We start from the raw sequence: 26,468 nt of genomic DNA, 5'->3' as shown, positions 1-26,468 counted from the left end.
GAGGTTCGGTCACCTTGATCTCCTTCTCAGCATCGTAGTTTCCTCCACTCGTCTCTGTCAGCAGAGCATAAGCTCTCTGCAGTGCCTGATACTCCTGAGTCAGCTGACGGTAACGAAGCTCCGCCTCCTCACGCACACACACCTAAAACACATAAACAGTCAGAAACCAGTCAGAAAAAACAGTGAGACCAGTAACAACACCTGTCAGAAAATAATCTGTGTACCTGTTTAGTAATTCTTATTGTCAGCAGACTGACTGGTGTAACTGTTTCTTTTACTGATTTGACTGGTTCTGTTACTGGTGTCAGTGTTCTTCATTCTGATGTGACTGTTTTTTTTGGCTGAACTAAAACAGCAGGGCAAGCCCTATAATCTGGAATGTCCCTGACTGACTGACTGATGACTAATGACTGATGACTGATGACTGAGAGAGAAAGAGAGAGAGAAGTAATTGCTAACTGCTAAAGAAACTAGCAGATCTGAATAATATGTATACAATAGAAACACCAGCAACAGGAAATGAGACAATACACTTCCTGCAGCAGAGCAATAAAAGCCCTGTGAAGAAATAAAATGTTCCTGTGCACCGAAACATTAGATGGCTTTTAATTTGAAACAGTTACAGGAAATGTTGAGTTTGTATTACCGGTAATACATAATGCAGTAACTTTAATACGACAAACAGGAGCGACTAAAAACAAGGCTTCATCCTAAAACCCAGCAGAAACCAGTTCTACATAGGGAGCTGCCTCTGATAAAAGTGTATGACATTCTGGAGTCCAGGTCAATAAAGACTAAACTGTGGTGGATCCAGACTGAGGCTGAGCTCTGAGAGAGACACAATAACAAATATATTGTGTCTCTTTAACTTCCTCTCTGATCATTTCACAGTGAATCAGCTGAAATCTCAGCTCAGTCTTTGTCTTTAACTGATGTGTTTGATTCTTTCACGCTATATTGTGATTATAAAACCAGGACCTGACAATAGTTTACTAGGTTTAGACCTAGTCTTGTTTACTGGGTTCACTGTTTTTTACTGGTATGACTGTTGCTTTACTGGTGAGTTTAGTTCTGTGTCTGATCTGATAGATCAACATTTAGTCACTGTTTTCACACAAACACAATCCAGGTCTTTCCACATTCAGATCTTCAGAGACCAGATTTACCTCCAGAAACTAATCCTCAGGGTGGAGTAAGAACCAGGTCATTAAGTTCCTGTTGTGGTATAGATCTGTAACTGGTGTTGTGGGGACTCACCTTTCTGGGTCCCCAAACCTACATCATGAAATTTTAGGATGAAGACCTGGTTTGAGGTGTCAGTCTCCAGGAAATGAATTTAAGTCAAAATAATGTATTCTCTCTGTGTGTGTGTGTGTGTGTGTGTGTGTGTGTGTGTGTGTGCGTGTGTGTGTGTGTGTGTGTGTGTGTGTGTGTCATACCTCCTCTGGTTCAGTATCTGGAGTTCTGTCAGTGTGAAAAGACAAAGACGATCCATCAGAGTCCACCGATGCTTCTTCATCATAACCATAAAATGTCTCTATAACCTGCACACACACACACACACACACACACACACAAACACACACACAGTGTTGCTTAGTATTTCATGTTCATCCTCCATGTTCCTACATCACAGACTGGAGGTTGTATGTGTTGTTACTGACACCTGTAATAACCTCAACTCAAAGGTCCAATCACAGTCACAGGAAGAAAAACAACAAAAAACTGCACTAACTCGACTCTGCTGTCTCAGCAGCAGCAGCAGCAGTCGTAGTAGTAGCAGTAGTTGTAGTAGTAACAGTAGTAATAGTAATAGTAATAGTAGCAGTATTAGTATCAGTATCATCAGTGGTAACTGTGACAGTGGACTTTACAGATGTTGTTTCCCAGACACAGAGATCATAAAGTGTGTGTCTGGTCTCACCCTGCAGGCTCTGAAGGTTCGTTTCCTCCTGACTGACTCCTGACGTCTGTATCTCAGTAACATGTCTCTCTCCTGCAGGATTAACACAACATGATCATCAACACAACAATACAATCATCAACATAAACACAACAACATGATTACAATATTAGAGTGGTGTGTGTGGCTGCTCCTGAGGAAAACATCTGACTCTCCAGCTGCTAAATGCTCTACTATGTTCAGCTGGTCTCTACGTGTGTGTCGATATAAACCTAACGCACGTTTGTTGTCATTCATTAACAGCTACAGCACAGACAATAAAGTACTAAGACTAGTACTAACAATAGTACTAACAGTAGAAAATAGCCCTACTCAATACTTACTATAACATTCTTCACATAACCAGCTGTCTCCAGAGCCTGAAACCAAAACAGAGTTTCATTCTAAATTAAGCTACACTGTACTACAGTAATTTAACACTGTAATAGTGGTAATAGTAGTAGTAGAAGTACTTGTACCTTGGACAGGTCGTCAATGATGTGCTGTTGCTCCAGGACCTGTAACCGTAGAAACTCCATCTCTCTCTCCTCCTGGCTGTAACCATGGTAACTGGTGGAGTGGGTGCGGTCTAGGTCATTTAATGAACTCGGCCTTCTCTGTGATTGACAACAAATGCTGCTGTTACCATGGTAATACTGTTAATGATGATCCTCATATTGTCAGTGACTGTCTAACACCAAGGAAGCTTCCGGTGCGAAGTGTGTAGTTTTCTGGTTGTTGTTCTGTATTGATTCTGGTGATTTAACCACACTAAATGATTTGCTTTGCAGTCAGAAGCTGCACAGACAACAGTTAACACTACTCTAATAAGCTGGGTTAGTGAGCTTTTAGCAGGACCAATTCATCCAATGTTACCTTTTCTTCTTCTTTATGATTCAATATTTAGGTACTGGTTGGCTTCATCATGCTGTTACTATTATTTATTTTCAAAACATGTCAACGTTCTATGGCGTAATCATTTTATATGGTCAGGTACAACATAAAAAGTCTCAAGTGTTTTGGTTTTGTAAGTTAGAGTACTATAAATCGACATTATTTACCTCGGTTTTATAACTTTCTTATCTTTATTCCTTATTTCTTCACAACCTAAATCCGACCACTGTTCAGTTTCAGTTAATTGGACTGGTCTGACTCTGAAGCTTCACTACTGGTTTGAGTAAGACAGAACCAGCACTCAGACTATATTTGTCAATATGTCGCTAGGGTCAGAGGTTACCATAGTTACCATCTCCAGGTTCTCCTGGGTGACAAAGCGAAGCTTGTTGTCAAGACGACGCAGAGCAAGAGCAAGCTCCTCGTTTTTCCTGCTCAGACGTTTGTTTTTGTCCAGAAGAGGAAGAAACTGACTCTCCGCCTCTCGTAGACGCTTCAGCTACATGTAAGGAAGACAACAGAGAAAAGATAAAAAATAATTAAAATAACGAAAATGCAGAAAACACAGAAAAAATATGGATGTTGAAGTGTTTGAGTTTAAGTGGGTGGTCTTGTACAACTATTGTTATGACTGAGCTGAGTTTTAGACCATCGTAGTGAGGACATCTCTGTTTTATGAGGATTTGAGGTTAGAACCAGGATCAAGTAATGTTAAGGGATGGGGCTGGATGTTCAGTTGTGATTAAGGACAGATGCTACGGAATGCATTGTGTGAAATGGGGTCCTCATAAGTACAGAAGTACAAACGTGTGAACAGGTGTGTTCCAGTTGCCATGGCGCCGCGGATGGCTGCCTCGGTGTGTTGCTGCGCACTCTTTTGCCTTATTTTCTTTATAAATCCAGTTTTCTGCCTTGGTTTCCGGAGCTCTTTCACCAGAGAAGAGCTCATTAACATCAGAGAAACAACTCCAGAGGATCTTTTCCACCTTTCTTGACTCACCTGTGGAATTATTGGACATTTTGGTCAGAGGTCACTGACCGTTGCTCTCGCAGTGAAACGCCGGAGGAGAGGAAAACGTGCCGGTGCGCTTGCGCGTCTCCGCCGGCGCGGACTCCGCACACCGCTCCCAGGTATCTTTCTCTCCAAGGTGCGTTCACTGCCCAACAAGCTGGATGAACTTCAGCTACTGGTGCAGAAGAACAGAGACTTTTCTTCATCTTCCGTCCTGTGCTTCACGGAGACGTGGCTGTGTGGATCGATTCCGGACTCTGAGCTGGAGCTGGCCGGCTTCCAACTCTTCAGAGCGGATCGCGACACAGAGCTGTCCGGCAAAACGAAGGGTGGAGGAATCTGTTTTCATGCTAACAGTGGCTGGTGCAGAGACGTGACAGTGATCCTGCAGCACTGTTCTCCTGACCTGGAGACTTTCATCATAAACTGCAGGCCCTTCTACTCCCCCCGTGAGTTCACCTCATTCATCCTGGTCGGTGTTTACATCCCACCACAGGCCACAGCAGATACTGTGTGTGGAGCGGACCAACCCGGACTCCGTAGTTATTGTCCTTGGTGACTTTAACAAAGGGAACCTCAGCCAGGAACTGCCCAAATACAGACAGTTTGTTAATTGCCCGACCAGAGAGGGGAACACTCTGGACCACTGTTACCCCACAATCAGTGGTGCTTATCACGCCGTCCCCCGGGCTGCACTGGGCCACTCTGACCATGTCATGGTCCACCTGATTCCCACATACAGGCAGAAACTAAAACTGTGTAAACCTGTTGTTTACAAGAACCTCCAAGAACCTCCAACTGCACCAATCACCAAAACAAATTCCTTGTATGTGGAAACATACTTGGCAATAAAACTGATTCTGATTCTGATTACCTTTTTTTAACTATGTGTACTATATTCGTGTGTATTGTGTGTGTTACCAGTTCATTGCGTTCTTCAGACAGCAGAGCATTTCGATCCTCCAGCTTCCTGACAACAGCGCTGAGCTCAGCAATTTTTAACTGAAACCTCCGAGTGTCCCGATCCTCCTGGGACTACACACACAAACACAAACACACACACACACACACACACCATACAGTGTAAGGAGTTATTTCAGGTTCCTGCAGAAACAGTCTGCTTTAGGAAGGCGAGCAACATGAAACTACATTTTACACTGTAGAAATCAGATCAAACATTCACACGTCTGACCATCTTCTCCATAACAATGACAGCTGAGGCTCATGGGGACTGTACTGTTCAGAGACAGAATCTGTTGGTTTGGGAATCTCAGCATAGTTCACAAAAACAGGCTGGGAAATATTTTCGAACTTTTCCAAAGATCATTGGCACTAACTTGAAGTACCTTGGCCATGTTTACCAAGTCAAAACCACTCAGAGGGCAAAAGTCATTTTGGCAGACCCCCATCATGCTCTCCATGCAGAGTTTTGACTCCTGCCATGAGCAAGAAGGTATACTTTTCTTAGGAGCCAAATCAAACAGATATTTGAGGTCATTTGTCCCATCAACTGTTGGGTTTTTAAACTGGCTGTTGGTCTAGTTGTCACTGCAATTAACAAATATTAATAGATCCTTGATGTTTCATATCTTACTGTAATTTATCATGATGAATCTACAGTACATTAGATGTTTTTATGTTTCTATTTATTGTATGATTTTATTTATGATGTGTACTGGTTGTGTTCACTACTGTTGCAAAGAAAATTGCCCCTTGGGGAAGGTAAAGACTTTCTATCTATCTATCTATCTATCTATCTATCTATCTATCTATCTATCTATCTATAACATAAACACATAAGTTGGTTACATTATCCAGGAGAATTTCTGGGTTCAGTAACAGTCAGGAGATTAAGGATTAAAGAAACCAGCAGCTCCTCACACATTAACTGCAAGTGACATGCGTTAATGCCGGTTGATGCCTGTCAGTGCATCAGGATTCATCGCTGTCCTATTTCCATGTTGATCAACATCAACTCTGTGGAAAAGCACATTTGCTTCTTACCTTCCTTGATCTAAAGAGTCTGGTTACTGTAGGGCTGCAGCTCCACTGGAGTTGTCACTGTTTTTGGCTCCTACAGGCGAGACTACATGAGCTGCCATGTGTTCATGTAAACTGTCAACTTGAGAAGTCTGAGACTTCGGAGGTGGAATTTTTGAAGTAATGTCAACGACACTAAAAGTGTAAGATTCACCCTGCAGGATGTTTTTTATTGGTCCACTTCACAGGACAGATTAACCCAATCACCTAAAAAACACAATCAGTTGGTCATTTGATCTGGGTCATGAAGACCAGTGAGCTTTAAGTGATGAATTGTGAGATACAAAGGGGTTCACCTATTTGATGAAGTGTGGATGAAGGAGGTGGAGCCTGATTTGAAGTCATGATGAACTGACCAGGTAACATGTCATTAAACTGTGACAAGAAGTGAATGACAATTTTTATGTCATGCAGCACGAGCAGGAACAGGCGGCGCTTACAATATGAGGAGCAGTGTTAGGGGTGGAGCTAGGGGCGTGGCCTGGGTGGTTTAGTCCTGCCCTCTGTGCATCTCTCAGGGCTGCGATTTGCTGCTCAGCTGCCTGAGTCTGCAGCTGGAGACGGTGAGCATGTCCAGCCTGCAGCCCCAGGGCTTTATCCAAAACACTGACAGCTCTGTCCTTCAGTTTTATCTCATCCATCTGCACACAGACAGGTGAGAGACAGATAAGGAGACAGACAGGTTAGAGGTGGGGTTAAACAGGTAAATAGATATGTAGAAAGACAGGCAGGCAAGGGGCAGGGTTAGTCTGACAGACAAGGGGATGAAAAATGTCCTGAATATAAGATCAAACACTGAGCAAGAACCTACAGTGCAGGTGAGTCATTTTTGCCTCTACCTGTTGCCTTTGTACTAAGTTTTCACAGGTGCGAAATTTTGGATCCAATCCAAATCAGACCCATGATAATCCTACCTGAATACAACATGCATAAATACATTTTCAGAAAGAAATCTTATTCAAAATGAACCTCAGAGAGAGAGAAAAGCACCAGCTGCAGCATGAAGACTGATGGATCGACAGGTAGGATCTCATCTTGGTGAAAAAGAGCAGCAGCAGCTTAACGATAATGTACTCTTGATTAAAAGACAAACTCGTTCTAAAAACAATTCTCTTATTTGCATAAAAAGGTTGTTCATAGAAAAAACAACACATTCTGCCTCTCCCCTCAAATCAAAATATCTTCATGAAGTAGATGTGATCAGAGCTGACACCAGCTACACTCTGGTCCATTCAGATCCACTTGGGGATTAGACACTTGCAGCAATGAACCAGACTCTGATGAAGCCTGTGACCTGTGAAGACATTCAGTACTTGACAATGCCACCACCAGACCATCATACTTTAGGTTGTTCACAGGTGACAGCATACATTACTTATTATTCTCTTGATTTAATTAAACTGTCTGATGGTCACTCGTGAGCTGTTTCTTTCTCTCCCAAATTACCTGAATGATACACTAGAGCCAACACAGATGGACAGGTACATTATGATACCAAGTGACCTCACTTGTCATCATTTATTAAGCTTGTAGTCAGAGGTGTGAGCTCAGGTTGAAAAGTGAAATATAATGTTCAAAAGGACCCACACAAAGACTAGAGAGGTGAACAGTGATATGTTAAGGATGAGTAGACTGAGCAGTAGACTGTAGTGGACTGTACTGGACTGTAGTAGACTGTACCGGACTGTAGTAGACGGTAATGGATCGTAGAGACTGTAGTAGACTGTAGTGGACTGCAGTGGACTGTAATGGACTGTAGAGACTGTAGTGGACTGTAGTAGAGTGTAGTGGACTGTACTGGACTGTAGTAGACTGTACCGGACTGTAGTAGACGGTAATGGATCGTAGAGACTGTAGTAGACTGTAGTGGACTGCAGTGGACTGTAATGGACTGTAGAGACTGTAGTGGACTGTAGTAGAGTGTAGTGGACTGTAATGGACTTTGGTGGACTGTAGTGGACTGTAGAGACTGGGTTAGTGACCCAACAAAGGCGTCACTAACCCACCAGTGTAACAGGGTCAATTATGCAGTACAGAGTTTATCATTATTGGCTGTAGTATTCATTGTATAATCACACAAAACTTGTAAACAATTCACCTGACATGTTAACTCTCCGGAGTAGAAAAAGTGGAACATTTAAGATCGAGCCCCAGTACCCCCACGGACACTTCCCTCTGTCCCCCCATATATATAATGTGTCTCCCGCCTTCACCTTGCCCCTTTTGTTATTGTACTCTGTGGGAGAGGTAAGCGGCATTGTGGTTGGGGAAGTTTCGCTATTTCTGTGTACTTAATATTGCATATTGAGTTGATATATTTGTGTTATGTGATTTGTGTAGGGGCTAACTCCAGGCTAATGGTTGACATAAAGTTTCGTTTTGTCACCTTATATGCTTCAGATGCTTCAGTGCTGTCCGAATAAACTGAGATCGCCTTCAAAGAAAGAATCTGGTGTCGCGGCGTGGTTAATCACACAACGCAGAACTTCACCGGTTACACCAGCACAGAAATGAGGTTTGTGTCAGTTGTCCTGGACCCAACACCCTGTAAATTTTGCAGGTGGACCTTAACAACTTGTATTTGATAAAGATCTAGATGAGACATCTCTGTGTTCAGCTGAGTTTAGTCGTCTCTGAACATCAAATTGATGAGTTCAGAGTCACACTCACGAGTTAGTGTTGATTTTATGCTGAAGCTTCATCATTTGTCAGTCTGACTTCTTCACCTCAGTCTGAATGAAAAGCCTTTTCTACATTTACATGTTATAGTTTAACCACAAATTCCTTGTAATATTTTATTTAAAGCAGCGGTTGTTTTTAATGAAACTGTGAAGTGAGACTGTTCAGTCTGTAAATACAGAGTGTATTGTGTCTGTCAGCCTGTTTGTATTGTACCAGTCTGTGTTTGACTCTGTGTCTTTTCTTTGTATTGTTCAGTCTGTGAGGCTCAGTCAGTCGTTTTCTCATGTGTCCATTCTAATAATAATGTATTCATTCATCGTGAGTCCATCACTGGAAGTTTTATTTAACAAGCGTCTCTTGTTGTGTTAAAATAAGTTTGGATCACAACATTCTTCTTACTCGAATTCAGTCTGTGTTTCAACCCATTGCATTTTGATGATAGGATTGATCTTGTTTGTTTTTGTTGTTTAATTGATTGTTATTGTATATTTATTGTTATTTACATTTAAATGTTTGGATATAGGGTCTATAGTTGTTTCATTTATTATTTTGTGTATCAAAGGTAGAGCTAAATTTGTTGCCATTTATTCTGGATTTTGTATGGTCTCTCCAACAGACTCTTCAACAGATTATTCTGAAATAAGATACATGACCTTTACCTGAAATTAGCTTTGACGGTGCAGTGCCTGTTCAAAATGTGCCTGTCAGTAGGGGCTGATTGCTTGGCTTGTGTTAATCCAGACCAGACCTTTCTTGAGAACATCATCATCATTAGAAGTCCATGCTCTCTGAATGATGTGCTCAAATGATTTGGTTTGCAAGTGAAAAATGACAGCAAGTATACCCATGGCATGTGAATGCTGTAAACTGTCTGGGTGTTGCACTGCCCTTATAATGTAGTTACAACTTTACAACATGCTGTTGTCATAATTGATTACATCAGTTACATGGATGTATCTCTACCAGGCCAGGAATATTGTCATTATAGGGGCAAGGCCATTTGGCCTTTGATGTCACAAAAAGTTTTAGGGCACAAAGACCATTGAGTTATTTGATGCCTACAGATAAATAACTAGACTTTCTGATAAGAAAAAAACAAGGAAATAATACAAATGATGTTAAAATCAGATTATTCACATTTTAATATGGAAAAAGTTTTTAAGATGCATCATGTTATTATAGATCAATTCACCAGACTCTATAAATATGTAAATATATTTCATTTCAGAAAAACTTGTCACTTTCAGCAGATGAATGTAATGTAATGTCAAACTCACTTAAACCATTTTGCACAGTAAAGTTCAAATATTCAGCTCAGTGGCGTCAGAGCAGCAAGGCACTTAGTTAAAGCTAAAACTAGATAAATTAAAACAATACTGAAGTGAAGTGATACCTCTCCTCAAATCTGATCTCAGAAGAGCTATTTGTCCAAGAAAGGATCTGATGCCTGTTTCATTCATCATGTAATTTACTACCCTCTGGTGGTGACAGCAGGGTATTGTCTCTGAAGCCACTTTGACTTCCAGCTGTATCTATAGTTTCTGTCATTTTCGTTGGCGCGACAGTGTCCTGTTCATAAGGCCTGGAGCTTGTCAAGCGGAGAGGATGGCAGCCTACCTAGGATCATTTATGATGTTGCAGCATTATACACATGTGCATATATGTGTGGAAACTAAAGTAAACAACCTAATTACTCAAATTTATCATCTCTGTGTGAGATCTGCTGTAAGTCTGAGACAGAATATTGTTACAGGAGAGAGAGAGAGAGAGAGAGAGGGAGGGAGGGTGGGATTGCTGGCGACTGGAGCAGAGAATTAACTAGGTAGAAGTCAGCAGTATAGTAGGTGCATAACCAGTCCAAGCTGTAAGGACTGCTGCAGTGACACTTTTAAAGCAACCTCAAGATCAACCACATAACAGCAGTGTGGGCACAAAGGCCACGGTGGCAGTAAGGAGCTTAATTTTTATCAGGACGTCATGGCTGTGTGGGGCAACGACGGCCATGGCTGCCATGAAATTTTTGTCTCCACAGCCCTAACTGACTATTGTTTAACAAGTTAAAGAGAATGTCAACACTCACACTTAAATTTAATGTTTTCCTTTTTATGTTTTTGTTCATCTACAAAAACTTCACATGTTGACACTGCAATTTCTTGAATAAGCTGTTGTTGAGAAATCGAAGGATAGACAGAAAAAATGAAAGAGAAAGAGATTCCTTCATCTATTGTTAGATTTATTTATTTCTTGCAGCCGTGAATCATTGAACATGCACTTAGAAACATGCCACAGATAGTGACAAGAGTCCATCAGTGCTTCAGTGCTGTTGTACAAACCATTGTGTCAAGTATTACTGGAGTGTTTTGATTTGTTGGTGAGGTGATTGGATCTTTATTGACTTGACTGCCATCTAAACATATTTTTAAAAGTTTATTGTTGTATTTTTTCAAAACTCTGAACTGTGAAGCTTCATACCTGCAGCAGTGGACGGAATGTGAGCAGGTCATTTTGTGAATTACTCTGATGAATCCTAAAATTAGGACTGGCAAAACATTATTTTTAGGAGTGTCACATAACTCTGCAAGTTCGGAGCGACTTGTTCGCATGTTCAGTGAATACAGGTTTATGAGATATTCACATCAAATCAGGAAAAGTCATGAGGTTGATAGAGCAATTTTCAGCATGGTTTTTGAGTGGCCACCAGGACCTTGAAAACAAGACGTAATAACAGTTATGCATGTGTGAGTAGACATGTCGTGTATGTGTGTCGTACCAATCGGCGGATCTCCCTCTCACAGTCTCTCTTGGTTCTGTTCAGCTCCTCCTGGTGTTGGTGATGAGCTGATCGTAGTTCGGCTGCTCGGGCCTGACAGGCCTGCTGAGCAGATGTCAGAGCCTCCTCAGTATACCTCTTTGCTCCTCGCAGCTCCTGGACCTCCTGCTGGAGGCGACAACGCTCTGCCTCCCAGCTCCTTCTTGCCTCCTCCACTTCTGCCAGCAGAGCGCTCCTCACCTGAAGAATAACAGAACAAAGACTGTTAGACATTCTATCACACCTGAAGAGTTAGAGTTGAAGAGTTAAATTGTCCTCCAAACCTCCAAGAATCACCACAATAATGTGGGTGGGGGCTTTGCATATTCCTATGACCTTGTGGTCTGTGTTGTCTGGGGCAACGGCTCCTGGTAAGGTCACCTAAGACCTTTTGGTCCACGGAAAGGGGTTAAGCTTAGAGTTACCAGCAGCCCCCTCCTGAGGCCTGACCTGAAAAGTCACAGGGACAACAGTGGAGAAACCTGGAGGGTGGTGTTGAGGAGGAAAGGCCTGATCTGAACCAGAGTTTTCTTATTAGACACAGTGATGCATTGTCAATAACAAAAATATATTCAAACATTAAATTGTTCATGAGTGTACCTGTACCTGTACTAGAACACCTGAGGTCGAAGATCAATGATGAACTTTGTAGCCATATTATCAGATCTGCAGCTGTATATCTTGGACACTCAGGTAAAGAGAGGAGCACAACTGTCAGCTGATAACCATGTTGTGGTGAGTTGGATCATACTCTGGGGAGGCTGCTGGACAAATGTGGTCAAGCCAAAAAGGTCATGTGGATAAACTTAAAACATCTGACTCAGGCTCCTGTCTCCAATGTCTTCAATTTCCAAATCTGTAGGAATTTTTCCTACATCCTGAAGTGAACCATTGCGACAACAACTGAATGAAGATGTGGCAGAAACCAGAGACCCAAAGGAGGCCAAAGACTCTTGATGTATCAGACAGGTATAGGGCTGGGTATCGTTCAAAATTCTTCAATACCAGTACCAGTGCTGATACCTTGACTTCAATACCAGTTCCTGAATGATACTTTTTTCAATACCAATGTTTTTAAATCAATTTCAACAGCAACAAAAAAAAACATTACAGGGGCAGAGGCTAATTGTGAAGAGAAAAAAAAGATAACTGCTGTTTAGCCAGGACAAGTCAACGGACAAGCACAAGCTAACCGACTGTATATTAGATAAAGTTGGTCAGTTACTGTCAACCTTAATGCATTTCACCTTTTGATTTACCAAGATAGTTATATAGCCATATAATGAGCTGAATGAGCTATACTCAAACAATATTCCAGATAACATTACATCCTAATTAGTCATTGGTGCTGCATCCATGTTAATTTCAGTAGCCTAAACAACAATGTACAAGTTAACTGAATTTATTTGCTAAATATTAGTTTGCCTGCTACAAACACAGCCACTGTGCTGTCCTCAGTAATATTAGATGATGAGGAATCCAGTGGTGATGAAGGAGGTAGACTTGACTGAGAGGAGAAAGGCTGTGGTTTGTTCTCCTTACAGTCAAACACTGAGCAACTTTCTGCTCTTAAATTGATGCCGTGCAAAGTTAAGTGCTTCATCAAATTTGTCGTGTTGCCTCCTTTGCTGCAACCTTACACATATGTTGCATTTCGCTCTACTGGGATTGAGCTTAATAGAATGGAGCCACACTTTTGATTTCCTAGGCATTTTGTTACACTATGTCACAAATATGTGGTTTAAGAAAAACACACACACACACACACTCACACACACACACACACACACACACACACACACACACAAGCGTGAGCCAGTTCACAAGTTTGTTCAGGATGAATCTCTATGACATGTTTGTGTAACGTTATGTTAGACAGCCAATCACCAGCGACTTAAGCTCTTGACACAAGTATAGTGCATGCTTATTGACTCACAGATGCTGAGATTTACTGTTTGGGTATTAAAATTTGACACCGAAATATAATTAATTTTTCAGTGCTTGGTAGGATTCCAAAAGGGTTGTCACAGACTCAGTTTGTGGTTTTCATGAAGAGGATTTGGTGCAGTCAAGGTGTGGAGACAGATGAAGCAGATGATGTGGTTCTGTTGGTTTCATCAGACTGAAGTTGTGAAGTACCAGAATGAGAGTTGGCAACTCCCAGTCTTAGGTCCTGGTACTCTGCTGGAACCAGTGGATTGTTTCCTTCAGGCTGGGAGGGAGTCCCTGCCCCAAGTGAAGGAGTTCAAGTATCTCAAGTCTGGTTCACCAGTGAGAATCAGATGGAGGTGAGATCAACAGGTGGACTGGTGCGGAGTCAGCAGTAATGTGGACTCTATATTAAACTGCAGTGTTTCAGAATGAGCTGATCCTGAAGCTCTGGATTCACCTGTGGATCTCTGTTCTAATTCTTAGCTGTGGTCTTAGTTTCTGGGTAGTGACTGAAAGAATGAGATGGTAGATTCCTTTCCTTTACAGAGGGTCTGAACTCATGACAAAAGGAAAGAGCGGGAGTGGTTCAACATCTGCTCAGCATCCTCCTGGACTCCCTGTGGAGGAGGACACCCCAAGGTAGACCGGGAACATTTCAGGATCCTCTATGTTTGAGGGGATGAGGCTACTGAGAAGAAGCGACCTTACCTGCTGACGGGGTGATGTGGACCTGGATGGACTGCAGGAAATTGGAGGATAGATTTGAAGAGAGTAGGAGGAGAAGAGGCAGACATACAGGAAGTTGTGCAGACAGGTATATATGTAGACAGACAGGTAGCTCAGGTGTTTATCAGATGGATCACCTTGTCCGTACATCCATCCCTCAACGTTAGCACCAGTCCATTCAGACGTTGAATCTCTCCATCTTTGATCTTGATAACCCTCATCAGCTCCATTTCGTGTTGCCGTAGTAACGTCTCTCTGGTAACCGCCAGCTCCTTCTGCTTCTCCTCATGGAGTTTCGTCTTCAGCTCCGTCACGGCAACCGTTGCCCGGTGATGCTCCGCCTTCAGCTCCTGACTCTTCTCCCTCTCCAGACGACTCACCTGTGGACATACAGCATTTTGAGTGCTACAACACCACAGTGTAGTACTAGTTATAGTAATCCCAGTAGCACTCTGGGTGTTGTAGTCCTTACCTTGTTCTTTTCCTGTTGTAATTCTATCTGGATGTCTGTCAATTTAGCTCTCAGCTCCTCATTGGCTGCTTGAAGGGTTGCCATGGCGTCTGGTCGTTCCCCCTTCCCCCGCACCCCAGCTCCTCGTTTTGACATCACCACCTCCCCTTGCAGGCTTTTCCCCACCCAATGAACTGTCCGTCAATCTGAAGTTTGACTACATCTGCACCAGACCACACATACACATACAGGTACACACAAATACACAACCACACGCATGTACACAACCACGAACACACACTTCAGTCAGTGTCACTTTCAAAACTGGTCTGACACCTGGTTAACGTGACAATGACAGAATGTCACTTACTGTTGTGAATAACAGTAGGTGTGTCTTTAAGTACTACAGAGTACTGCAATAGTACACAGTGCTGCAGTAGTACACAAGTCCAAAAAACTGGTCAGCTCATTTTTAGTTTAAATTCAAACTGTTATACAACAGCAGCAGTATGACTTGTACTACTACTGGTAACGGTAGTACTGGTGGTATCTATAGCATCAATAGCAGTACAGTGGTACTACTAGTAAAAGTACTACCAGTGGTATCTATAGCATCAGTTGTAGTACAGTAGTACTACTAGTAAAAGTACTACCAGTGGTATCTATAGCATCAGTTGTAATACAGTAGTACTACTAGTAAAACTACTACCAGTGGTATCTATAGCATCAGTAGCAGTACAGTAGTACTACTAGTAACTGTAGTATCAGTGGCAGTATTATTAGTAGTAGCAGCTGTACTTGTACTTGTGTGATTGATGCAGGACAAGTGACCAACTGACAGGTGAACCTCTAACAGGTGAACCTCTGCACAGCATGAATACATGATTATTTCCGTGGTAACACCATCAAACCCTCCGTCATCATCACCGCACACACATTTAAACAGACACATAGTTCAGGCCTAAATGAACACACACAAACAAAGAGAAAAATCACTCACCGTCCAATAGGAAGCCTCCGACACCACATCACTGTGTGTGTGTGTATGTGTGAGTGTGTGCGTGTGTGTGTGTGTCTGTCTGTGTCTGTGTGAGTGTGTGTGTGTGTGTGTGTGTGTGTGTCAGAAGGTTAGCCTCCTCTCCACAGCATGCTAACAGCAGCTAGCTTCACTGTAGCTCACTGTGTGTCTCACTGATCACTTTGTGTGTGTGTGTGTGTGTGTGTGTGTGTGTGTGTGTGTCTGTGTCTGTGTCTGTGTGTGGGTGGTGCCAGCATCAGCTTCCCACCTGTCTGTTTGTCGGTCTGTGTGTCAGCCTCTGATAGCAGTTAGCTCCTTTCAGTGTGTGTTTGTGTGTCGGTGCTGTTAGCATCTCTGCAGCCTCTGCTGGCGTCATCTCCTCCTCCTCCTCCTCCTCTTCTTCCTCCCAGCTTCCCTCAGTGTGATGGAGAGGTGAACCAGCAGAGCTCTGTCTCCCTCTGCTGGATGTTCACCTTCATCAGATCAACACCTCATCACTGAAAATATCACTGGTTTAATTATCAGCCTGATCCTGCTGTAATTAACATTTCTCTCTCATCTCTGTGTTGACTTTCCTCTCACTTCTAATTTAAAGTTTGATGTATTCAAATTCTTGTGGCAGTTCATAGATTGAGTTCCTGGTCAAGATGGAGTTTAGATTGTTGTCACACCTAAACATTAAAAATACATTTTGAAATGTAGAGATAAGTTTTGAAAGTGTACCCTTTGCTTTTAAAACTAAGATTCTAACAGTCTCAGGTATCTTCAGATGTCCATGTCATTGACTGTCAAAGTGACAGACAGGTGATGACTTCACCTGACAAACAGCACATTCATCAGATTGTATGAAACATTTTTCTTCTGCACTGAATTTGATCTCTGTGACAAATGCATAAAACATTAAAAATACTGAAATTATTTCAGACATTTAAATCTACTTTAAATCGTACCGTTCTTCACTTTCAACCTTTCAAATCTTTGTTTAAATGTTTTGATGTTGTACACAGATCATTTGGCATTAACCTGGACCATCCACTAGGTGTCACTGTGCTGCTGATGAGGTGACCTCTCCTCCTGTCAGCAAGGAGATGTTAGGACGGAGGAGTTCATCAAACACACATCCTCATTCAGAGGAGATGACGATTTATGATCAGTGATGTCACCACTCAGTCGTCAACATTTTCAGCTGGACAATCCTGATGAGCATCGCTGCCTTAAAGTCATCTGTCTTCTTCTAATTAATGAACAGATCAGGCCCATTATTATCTGACACTCCTGTTCCACGGTATCACCTGGTCTTTAGGTCCTGAACTGGTTTACTGATCATCATTGTTTCAGTTTTGTGTGAATATGACTCTTAATTCTGAAATAACAAGTGAGTACAGCCAACAGTTTTTTCTCACAGTCAGAGCATCACATGTGAACCAGACTTAACTGATTCAGTTCCTCATGTGTCCCGGTAAACACAACAGTGAGTCAGGACCCTGCAATTGGATCAGGTCAATGGACTGCAGTTGTTTTTAATGTTATCACTTACACATGTGTAGCTGATGATGCAGGATTATATGAGGAATACTGTCCAATCAGAGTCACAGGGCAGTCATGTGACTTCGGATTTCCTCCTCTTCAGTGTGAACATCAAACGGATCAGAATTAAAATTATTTTGTTCTTCAGAATGAACAAAAACCAACAACAGTCGGTGTGTGTGTGTGTGTGTGAATACTAATGAGAAGCTAAAAGTTGAATTTGTATCCAGGAGGAAAAACAACTTGATTCAATGGACCAGGGCAAATATATACACACACACACACACAGAGAAATCTTCTGACAGGTAATTTTCTGGTGAAACATTTAACGATGCAGCTGGAAAAAACATTTCACTGTCAAAATGCATGAGGAGGAGGAGAGGAGGATAGAGGAGAGGAGGAGAGGAGGAGAGGAGGAGAGGAGATGAGGAGAGGACCATCAACCCTCAAAAGCTTTGCTAGGAGCAGAGCCATGACTCTGCCCTCTTCCAGGTCCAGGTCTAGGTGGGACAGACCAGCATGGGACAGTGTGTTGACACTGGACCCAGAGACCTGGGTCTATTTCCTGGTGCCAGGTTGACTGCACCTCTAGGTCCTCCAGCTGGTCCATTGTTCATTGGGAACAGCCCACTTTGAGGTTTCCAAGAACATATAGTGGTCTTGATTATCCTGTGCATTGTGGACTGATGGGGCTCCTACTCTGTTTAAAAGCCTGGAGCCTTCCAGTGGACACCAGCATGGCGTCATCTACAAGTTCCCATCATGTTGTGACTTTGTTTAGTTCAGCTCTGACAGTGAACCTTGATATAACCGAACAAACCCAGTTAGGACAATTTGTTGTCAAAAAAACCAAAAAAAACCCCCAAAAAACTAAAATGATGTGAGAAAAGAAATAGCAGCACAACACGGATATGTTGACTCTAGCAGCAATACTAACAGGACACAAAGTTCCAATCTTGATGGAGTTCAACGCGCCATTTGCAAACCTGGAGGTGAGGTTGAACAAAATTCAGGCCACCATAATGGACCTTTATCACTGGAAGTACACGCCAACATGAGCAGCCAGGTCTAAGCCTTGGGAACAACATTAACTACACTGACAGAGGACAATGCTCAGTCACAAGTGAAAATCAGTGACCTAGAGGATAGAACTCACAGAAATACACACATCATCGGCCTCTCAGAGAACATCGAGGGTCCTCAACATCTACATCTACATCATTCTTCTCACTGCTGCTCATGGAGGTCCTGGGTAACTGCTGGACCAAGACCGGGAGACGGACCCAGATCTGTGGTGATATGTTTCCAAAAGTTCCAGACTCAGGAGCTTATGCTCCAAGAAGCAAACCGAATTTGAAACTCACTGACCTGGACCATAGGTGGGATTACAAACTGAGTGCTAGGTGAGGTGGACTGGAAACACTGATTCACAGTCAGGTGACAGATGGTGTTAGTCAGGTAAAGTGTCTCCAGAACAACTTCACTGCTCCAAGTCTCTACAAGAGGATGAACATATTTCAGAAACATATTCCCTCGTGTGGTGTTTTTGAAATCTCCCATAATTCAACTGGACAGAGATAAGGGGACTGTGAAGGTCACAGCATCTGATTCACATCATGTTCATCTTCATCACACCATCATTGACCCCTGTGACCTGTAGATGGAGACACTGTCGTCATGTTTCTCCTCAGTTTTCAGTATTTATGTATTTATTAGCAAAATATTTATACAACAGAAAAAAATAAAAATGAACTGATCATCATCTCTTTAAAAAAACTAACGTACAGAGGGTTTAGTCACTTGACATGAAATCCAGCATCTCATCAAAAGAATAATTAATGACGGTGTCCACGCTGTGTGAAGGTGGGAGTGGTCACAGGTGTGGACCTGTATGAGATTCTGCACTGGGAAAAAACACTGTGTGTATGTGTGTATGTGTGTATGTGTGCTTTCTTATAAACCATTATTATGTTCCTTTGTCACAATCTCAGGCTGCCAAGGCAACGGACAAAGACAACAGGTGCTGATTACTGTGATTACAGAGCGAGAGAGAAAGAGAGAGAGAGGGAGAGATAGAGAGAGAGAGGTGTTTCACTTCAGACTTTGAGTACCTGTGTTTTTCTCACTGTCTACAGCTATCTGTCATGTCAGGTGACTCTCACCATGCAGCTCGTCTCTGGAGGATTATCACAAGACAGGAAGTGCACCTGTCATCGGGAAATAACAACTTTTGTTTGATTGACAGTTTAATTTAAAACACATCATTAACAACAACCAATTAAACATCAGAACACAAAGATCATTTCAACATACAGACGACATCCAATGAGAGGTCAGGACACTCAAAAACATCAGGACACAAAGTCTGTCCAATCACAGCTCACCAAAGTGCTGTTGTCAGAAATCTGTTTTTGTTTATTTACATCAGGATCCTGAAAACAAAGATACGTCAGACATGAAGGAGGTGAACCTGCATCAGTCTCTGATGTGGATCACACAGAAGAAATACGGGGGGGTGGGGGGGTCAGCCCTCTGCTGGTTGGGCCAATCAGATAATTCTCCAAGGATCATCAATATCCAATCAACATGTGACACTAATGGATCTCAGTGCCAGGTGACCCTTTACAACCCTGAATGACCCCCAGATGACCCTTGATTATTTAGTGGGTTTTGGTAGTTTTAGGGTTATGAAGTTATTTTTCTTTGTACAGTTTTTAAATCTATACAATATTGTGGACTCGGTGAATTGAGGACTAGGTGGAATAAGGATTTGGTGGGTTACAGTCTGTCAGTAATATAGTGAACTTGGTGGATTGAGGACTTGGTGGATTGAGGACTCGGTGGATTAAGGACTAAGTGGGTTACAGTCTTAGCCTCCCCGGTAAAGCATATGTCTGGGTACTGGAGAGGAGAGTGTGGTCAATAGTCGAACCTCGGATTCAGGAGAAACAATGCAGTTTTCCCCCTGGCCGTGGAACACTGGACCAGCTCTTTACCCTCATAAGGGTGCTAGAGGGTGCATGGGAGTTTGCCCAACCAGTCTACATGTGTTTGGTGGACCTGATGAAGGCTTACGAACATGTCCCTAGTGGTGCCCTGTAGGGGGTGCTCTGTGAGTATGGGGTTTGGGGCCTGCTACTGCAGGCCATTCAGGTCCTGTATGACAAGAGCAGGAGCTTGCATTGCTGGCAGTAAGTTAGACTCATTCCCAGTGCATGTGGGACTCCGCTAGGGCTGCCCTTTGTCACTGGTTCTGTTCATAATCTTTATGGACAGATAGGATGGTTTGCAGCCGAGTGTGAAGCAGCAGGGATGAGGATCAGCACCTCTAAGTCCAAGGCCATGGTACTCAGCCGGAAATGGGTGGAGTGACCACACGTCAGGGGGGAGTTGCTACCCCAAGTGAGAGAGTTTAAGTATATCTGGGTCGTGTTCATGAGTGAGGGTAGAGGGGAGCGGAAGTTGGACAGGCGGATCAGGGCAGCGTCGGCAGTGATGCGGACAATAAAACAGTCTGTTGTGGTGAAGAGAGCTGAGCCAAAAGGCAAAGCTCTCAATTTACTGGTCCATCTATGTCACCACCCTCACCTATGGTCACGAGCTATGGGTAGTGTCCAAAGGAATGAGATCGCGGATACAAGCAATCAAAATGAGTTTTCTCCGGAGGGTGGCTGGGCTCAGTCATTCGGGAGAGGTTCAGAGTAGAGCCGCTGTTCCTCCACGTCGAAAGGAGCCAGTTGAAATAGTTTGGGCACCTTGTCAGGATGCTCCCTGGATGCCTCCTGGGGGAGGTATTCTGGGGAGAGGGAGGTCTGGGCATCTCTGCTGAGGTTGCTACCCCCGCGACCCGGACCCAGATAAGCGGTAGAAAATGGATGGATGGATGGATGGATGGGTTACAGTCTGTCTATAGTATAGTGGACTTGGTGGATTGAGGACTTGGTGGACTGAAGACTCAGTTGATTGAGGACTTGGTAGATTGAGGACTCAGTGAATTACAGTATAAAGTAGACTGATGGGCGGTTGGTGATGCTGCTCATGTCACTTTCTGTTCAAACTTTATTTCACATGTGAAAAAAAATTACGAGTAATAATGAATATGAATTCATACATTACAGCTTATAATCAATCAAACAACCTATAATCAATAATTACAGCCTATCATCTCAACAGGGTTTGAAGTGGTTCACCTTGTGGTCCAGCAAAGGGTTCCACTGATCTACCAGTAGAACTGGACCAGGACAGTAGAGGAGGTCTCTTGGTCCTTTATTGGAGACAGTCACATGACCAACAAAGATGAGGCTGTTCGTGGACTCGCCTGCTGCTGCAGCACAGGTGAGGGGACAGAGGAACAGAAGCAGTTTGAGCTACATTTACACCCTGGTCTGGCTTTTCACCACACTCTGAAAACACTCATTCTGAAGACATACAATCTAAAGACACACAGTCTGGAGACACACAATGCAGCTGTTTGACACCACACAAGGAAACATGAAGAGGTCACATGACATCAAACTCGTTAGAGCTCGACCTGAAAAAAAACTGATCTAGAATCAATTCTGATAATCAATTACCTCCATTGGTCAAGACAGGTCTGAAAGTGAGACAGGCAGACAGACAAATGAGCAGACAGACATGTCTTTTTTTGTGCTCTGATTCTTTTTGAAGTCCAATTTGTTCCAGTTTGTTCCAGTTTAACATGGCTCATTTCTTTTAATATCTTGCCAAGATTTAATCCAGTGGACAAGTTCAGCAGGTCCAGTTCAGCAGGTCCACATGACTTCACTACAGAAACAAGCTAATGCTACTGGTCCTCTTCCTGGGATGGGAAATCCATAAAACAACAAACGAGGACAGACCCACTCAGATCCAGTTCGATAGCTGGTCCCAGTCTCATGTCTGGTCCCTGTCAGTCTCTCTGGTTTCAGTCTGATAGCAGCAGAACCAGCAGAGTCCAACAAAGGATCTGCTCAGTTGTCCTGGAAGTTTTTGTAAAGTCCTGGATGAGTTCCACAGAGGTTCTAGACGGTTCTGTATGATTCAGTTTGTAATAGCGTTGTTCTCATCTCATCTTCCTCAGTCTGGCTCTGTTCTCCTTGTCTCGTTTCTTTAAGGATATGATGTAATGGTTGAAGAGGACTTCCTGTTCCTTCTTCCTGTTCAGGGCGTGGAACCGCTGGTCACCACGGTAACGAGCACAGAACTCCTTAAAAGTCGATCTGCAGAGGAAAAATACAGATAGACCATGATGATTCAGATCAGACGAGAAGCCGACGAGTCATCTTTTGTCTGGTCAGTGTTGGCAGAGTGACAGGATGAAGCTCTGATCTTCAGCTCAGTCATCTGACAGCCACATAAATACCTGCCAGTCCAGGTGAGGAGTTGGACTCAAATCCACATTTTATTGGAACACAGCTGAATAATTAAGAGTGATGTTGTGAACAATGAATGAGTGGTACCTGTTGGAGATCTTGGCCTCCTCCAGAAGCTGTCTAAACTCTTCTCTGGCTTTCTGTAGTTTACTCTTATTCTCTTTGTACTCCTCCTTCACCCTGCTCTTCACAAACTGATCAAACACCTGCACATACAGGTAACAGTGATGTATTAGTGACATCATAAAGGCATAACATCATGATCTCATGAGAACATGCTTCTGGTTGATAGTGGTCTCCTAGCAACCAGCAGCTGGACTCAGAAAAGTTTACAAGCTTTAAACAGTACTGAACCTGTTTCCTCTGATCTGAGGTCAGCAGCAGGTATCGAGGGTCAAAAACCATCTTATGGAGCTCCTTCTCCCAGGTGGAGAATGCCGACACCTGGGGGGAGGGGCACAGGGAATGATATATTATATTCATACAGTATAGAGCATCACATAAATGTCTCAGTGTTTTAGAGATTAAAACAAAGACCAAATAAATAAATGTCTGTTACAGAAGTTCCCAGTAATGTTCATCACTGTGAGGTTGCTTTTCTTTCTCCTTCTGTCCAATTCATTAAGACCAGCTCCATGGGGCTCAGGTCTGGAGATTGTGCTAGTCTTCATCATGTTCTATTGGTTGAAGCCCTGACCAACCAGTCTGTCTTCCTCTGCTCTGGTCTTTTTCCCTCCACTCAGACAACAGCGTACAGTCCTACTTCCTGCAGTATATTGTTGTCATGGTGATGAGCAGAGGGTGTAGTGACACCGTTTATAGGGTTTGTCAGTCATCAAAGCATCATTTACTTCTACTGCTAAAGGAAAGATGGAAGTACACCAATTATCTGTTTTCAGTCATATTTACAGGAAGATTCAGTGTCTGGACCTGAACTTTTACCACTGAAGCTTTTTCACAACTGGAAAACTGATGTTGTAGTAAAACTGTTGACCAGTAGTGTGTGTGCGTATCTGAGTATACTGTATCTATGTGTGTTACCCCTCGCTCCAGCATCATTTCTCTAAAATGAGTGATACGTAGCTCCAGTGGGAGGAGCTGAACTTCTCCTGGGTGAGGGACAAGCGACATAGGCTCCTCAATTCTGGAGAGAGAGAGAGAGAGAAAACCTTCTGACCAATCACATGGCTCAGTCATGATGACATTAGCTGGTCTGATTAGCTTGGTCAGACTCACCTGTTCCTCTTGGAGTTGTGTTCATGTTCGTCATCTTCATCTTCATCATTACCATGGAGACCAGGTGGCTGACAGCTGGAGCTCCTGTCTGTCAGAAAGAGATGATTATTGTTTATACCCACTGATGATTCAGAATAAACAAGAACCAAACAAAAAAATAAATGCCAAAAAATCCCTAGATAGGTGAGGTGACAGTCAGGTAAGGTAACAGACAGGTGAGGTGACAGACCAACACGTGTCTTCTTCCTCTTGTGGGGTGGGTCCTCAATGATGTGGCTGATGTCTCGGCCAATCAGTTCTCCTGGTCTCTCCCAGACAGACAGGTGGATTGTAGGATTGAAGAAGAAGACCTGGTCATCTCCGGTCCACACCACACACCTGAACACACACACACACACACAGTAATAGCCCAGGTAGAGGGGCAGCAGTTTGTTTTTGTCATTTTGTGTCTTCACTGTATGTCATTGTTTCGCCTGACATTGGAGGAAATACTGTCAGTGAGGGATAAGTTAAAAAAACCCATACCGGCTGAGCTGAAGGTGCAGTACTGAGGATGCAGAGCTGGGGCCAAACTATAGCCAAAGCTAAAGGCTATAAAAAATGGAGATACAAGCCTTTTCTACCATTGATCCTGATGGGGATAAACTCTCTGGCTAACAAGTGTGATGAACTGGAGATACTACGAAGATGGAGGACTGGTTCTGATGGTGAACAGTAGATGGTGCAACCCTGGCCACTGTGAAGGAGAAGCTCTGCTGTCGGGATGCTGAACTGTTGGTCTTGGACCTTACTATGTACTGAGGGAGTTCTCTCATATCGTCGCCACTGTTGTTTACATTCAACCAGGGGAAGAGCCTGCAGTTGCCTGTGATGTCAGCCAGTCAAAGTTCTAGGAAAGAACATTGAGGTAGTGCACACTGAGAGATATGTAGGTGTGCACCTGGACAGTAAACTGGACTGGTCCCTGAACACAGATGCCATCTACAAGAAGGGGTGGAGCCAGCTCAGGCCCTTTGATATAACATTTTCAGCATTTCACTGGAGATGTCAGTCAGTGGTGGAGAGAGTCCTCTTCTCTGCTGTGGTGTGCTGGGGCAGCAGCAGGTCAGACCAGAACACAAGGAGACTGGACTAGCTGGTTCTAAAGGCTGGGTCTGTGACTGTAGGAGTCTGGACTCACTCAGGACTGTTGTGGAGAGAGGTTTCTCCAGGGTGGCTGGAGCTATCCTGAGGTCATCTAAAAATGTAAACCACAACCCAGTCTGCCAGTCCATTATACTATCCTCAACCTTCGTGAGTGACTAGGGGTCAACCGAGACAGCCTGCCAAAGTCCAGAGCTTTCAGCAACTCAGGGTGAATCTCATCCACATCTGGTGTCACTGCAGAGCTTGTTAACCTTTCCCAACTCAGGGGGGCAACCCAGTCCACTATAAGGGGGACAACCCAGTCCACTTTAGGAGGGCCTCACAGTTTCCCCTCCACTTCTGCTTAGTTGGACAGAACTTGTCTAGTTTTGGAATTTGAACATGAAAAAACAAGAATCGACAAAATCACAGACTAAGTCTACACCAAAAGCATGCTGGGTAAAATGGGTGGAGCATCTAAAGCAGTACTCAGGTGTGACTGCAGACAGACAGCTAAACAGGCAGACACATAGTTACACACAGACAGACAGACAGACAGACAGAGAGAGAGACTGAGAGAGAGAGACAGAGAGAGAGAGAGAGAGAAAGGCAGACAGAGAGAGAGACAGAAAGAAAGACAGAGACAGATGGACAGACAGGCAGACAGACAGAGTTTCTGTTTACACTTTGACATATTTAAACACAGACAACCAAACACACAAACACCATGTATGTGTGTATGCATCTGTTCACAGTTGTCATGGTAACACAACTGAAGGAAGATGGTTACACCTCACTGCTACACAGTAGAGTCACATTAGAGTCACATTGGAAACACTAGAAACATTCAGAGGACCAATTTTTAGACCAGAAATGTAACAAAATCAACACTCACCAATAACAATAAACTGCACAGTGTGTGTGTGTGTGTGTGTGTGTGTGTGTGTGTGTGTGGGTCTGTGTGTGTCAGTGCAGTAGTTACCATGGTGACCCTGGGACAGGAGTGGAAGCGACAGGATGTTTGCCTTTCCTTCCTTCTTCACTTCCCTCCTCCTCCCTATCTTCCTCTCCTCTGTCAACACAGACACACTGCAAAACACACACACACACACACACACACACACACACACACACACACACACACACACACATCCATCAGACACACAGACACACAGACATTTATAGCAAGGAAACATCATCATCACAGTTTAACAGACAGCAGGAACATTTCACCAACACATCTCTGTATCTGGTGATCCTTTGGAGGAGCTGGACCCCAACCTGGAACAACTCCTCCACTAGGAGCAGTGCCACCACCTGGAGCAGCTCCAGCAGTAACATGGTCTGAAGTTTGAATGCAGGACTTCTAACCCTAACCCTAACCCTAACCCACTGACTAGTTTATGAGGACTCACCTGTCTGTTGTCATCTGTTGTTCTCTCTGTCCTCAGCAACAACGCTCCTTCATAAGAAAGTTTACCTCCAGCGATCCCTCGCTTCTCTGACAGACACAGAATAAAACTTTATCGACACTCAAAAAAACAAACTCAATAAAACAAGTTTCATATGACAACTTTACATTTATTGCTCATCATGAAAACTCAGGTCAACATGTTGAAGGTCGATCAGCAAAGATCACCTCACAGTGTGAAATGTTTCTGATATAAACCAGGTTTCATCTGAGCTTTAGTCACAAACACTC

At 43.3% G+C, this 26,468-nt stretch overlaps 2 protein-coding genes and 1 long non-coding RNA gene across 13 annotated transcripts in view; 1 reads left to right on the top strand and 2 right to left on the bottom strand.

Moving 5' to 3' along the window:
• Positions 1–16,820, bottom strand: part of jakmip3 (Janus kinase and microtubule interacting protein 3) — a 28,143-nt gene extending 11,323 nt beyond the window's left edge. Inside the window, exons 1-12 of one of the 7 annotated variants that reach the window (XR_011685138.1) lie at positions 15,489–16,820; positions 14,510–14,711; positions 14,175–14,417; positions 11,341–11,580; positions 6,329–6,529; positions 4,770–4,883; positions 3,180–3,335; positions 2,422–2,559; positions 2,287–2,322; positions 1,925–1,996; positions 1,440–1,544; positions 14–142 (exon numbers count right to left, since the gene is read on the bottom strand). Coding sequence is in view for 5 of the 7 variants with exons in the window: in XM_071463246.1 (XP_071319347.1) it covers positions 14–142; positions 1,440–1,544; positions 1,925–1,996; positions 2,287–2,322; positions 2,422–2,559; positions 3,180–3,335; positions 4,770–4,883; positions 6,329–6,529; positions 11,341–11,580; positions 14,175–14,417; positions 14,510–14,644 (1,569 nt within the window). In the remaining 2 variants the exon portion in view is untranslated. The remainder of the gene's footprint in view (positions 1–13; positions 143–1,439; positions 1,545–1,924; positions 1,997–2,286; positions 2,323–2,421; positions 2,560–3,179; positions 3,336–4,769; positions 4,884–6,328; positions 6,530–11,340; positions 11,581–14,174; positions 14,418–14,509; positions 14,712–15,488) is intronic. The other 6 variants (XR_011685137.1, XM_071463246.1, XM_071463247.1 and 3 more) reach the window with 6 other exon arrangements.
• Positions 3,171–22,433, top strand: LOC139609038 (uncharacterized). Its single transcript, XR_011685141.1, has 4 exons — positions 3,171–3,341; positions 8,289–8,403; positions 21,207–21,368; positions 22,148–22,433. It is a non-coding gene; the product is annotated as an uncharacterized lncRNA (long non-coding RNA).
• tcerg1l (transcription elongation regulator 1 like) overlaps positions 17,442–26,468 on the bottom strand; it is a 41,605-nt gene continuing 32,578 nt past the window's right edge. For 4 of the 5 annotated variants that reach the window (XM_071463261.1, XM_071463260.1, XM_071463262.1 and 1 more), the window contains 8 exons: positions 26,182–26,267; positions 25,749–25,855; positions 23,871–24,019; positions 23,642–23,729; positions 23,447–23,549; positions 22,760–22,849; positions 22,493–22,611; positions 17,442–22,252 (listed from right to left, as the gene is read on the bottom strand). In XM_071463261.1, coding sequence (XP_071319362.1) covers positions 22,096–22,252; positions 22,493–22,611; positions 22,760–22,849; positions 23,447–23,549; positions 23,642–23,729; positions 23,871–24,019; positions 25,749–25,855; positions 26,182–26,267 — 899 coding nt within the window. In that variant the 3' untranslated portion in view covers positions 17,442–22,095. The remainder of the gene's footprint in view (positions 22,253–22,492; positions 22,612–22,759; positions 22,850–23,446; positions 23,550–23,641; positions 23,730–23,870; positions 24,020–25,748; positions 25,856–26,181; positions 26,268–26,468) is intronic. The other variant, XR_011685139.1, reaches the window with a different exon arrangement.

This window comes from Trachinotus anak, unplaced genomic scaffold, assembly GCF_046630095.1.
Source record: "Trachinotus anak isolate AG129_WGS33_773 ecotype Australia unplaced genomic scaffold, CSIRO_AGI_Tana_v1 ptg000025l, whole genome shotgun sequence".
In the NCBI taxonomy this organism is placed as follows: Eukaryota; Metazoa; Chordata; class Actinopteri; order Carangiformes; family Carangidae; genus Trachinotus; species Trachinotus anak.
The sequence above is the reverse complement of the archived record's forward strand: the minus strand, read 5'-3'. Positions and strand labels throughout refer to the sequence as shown.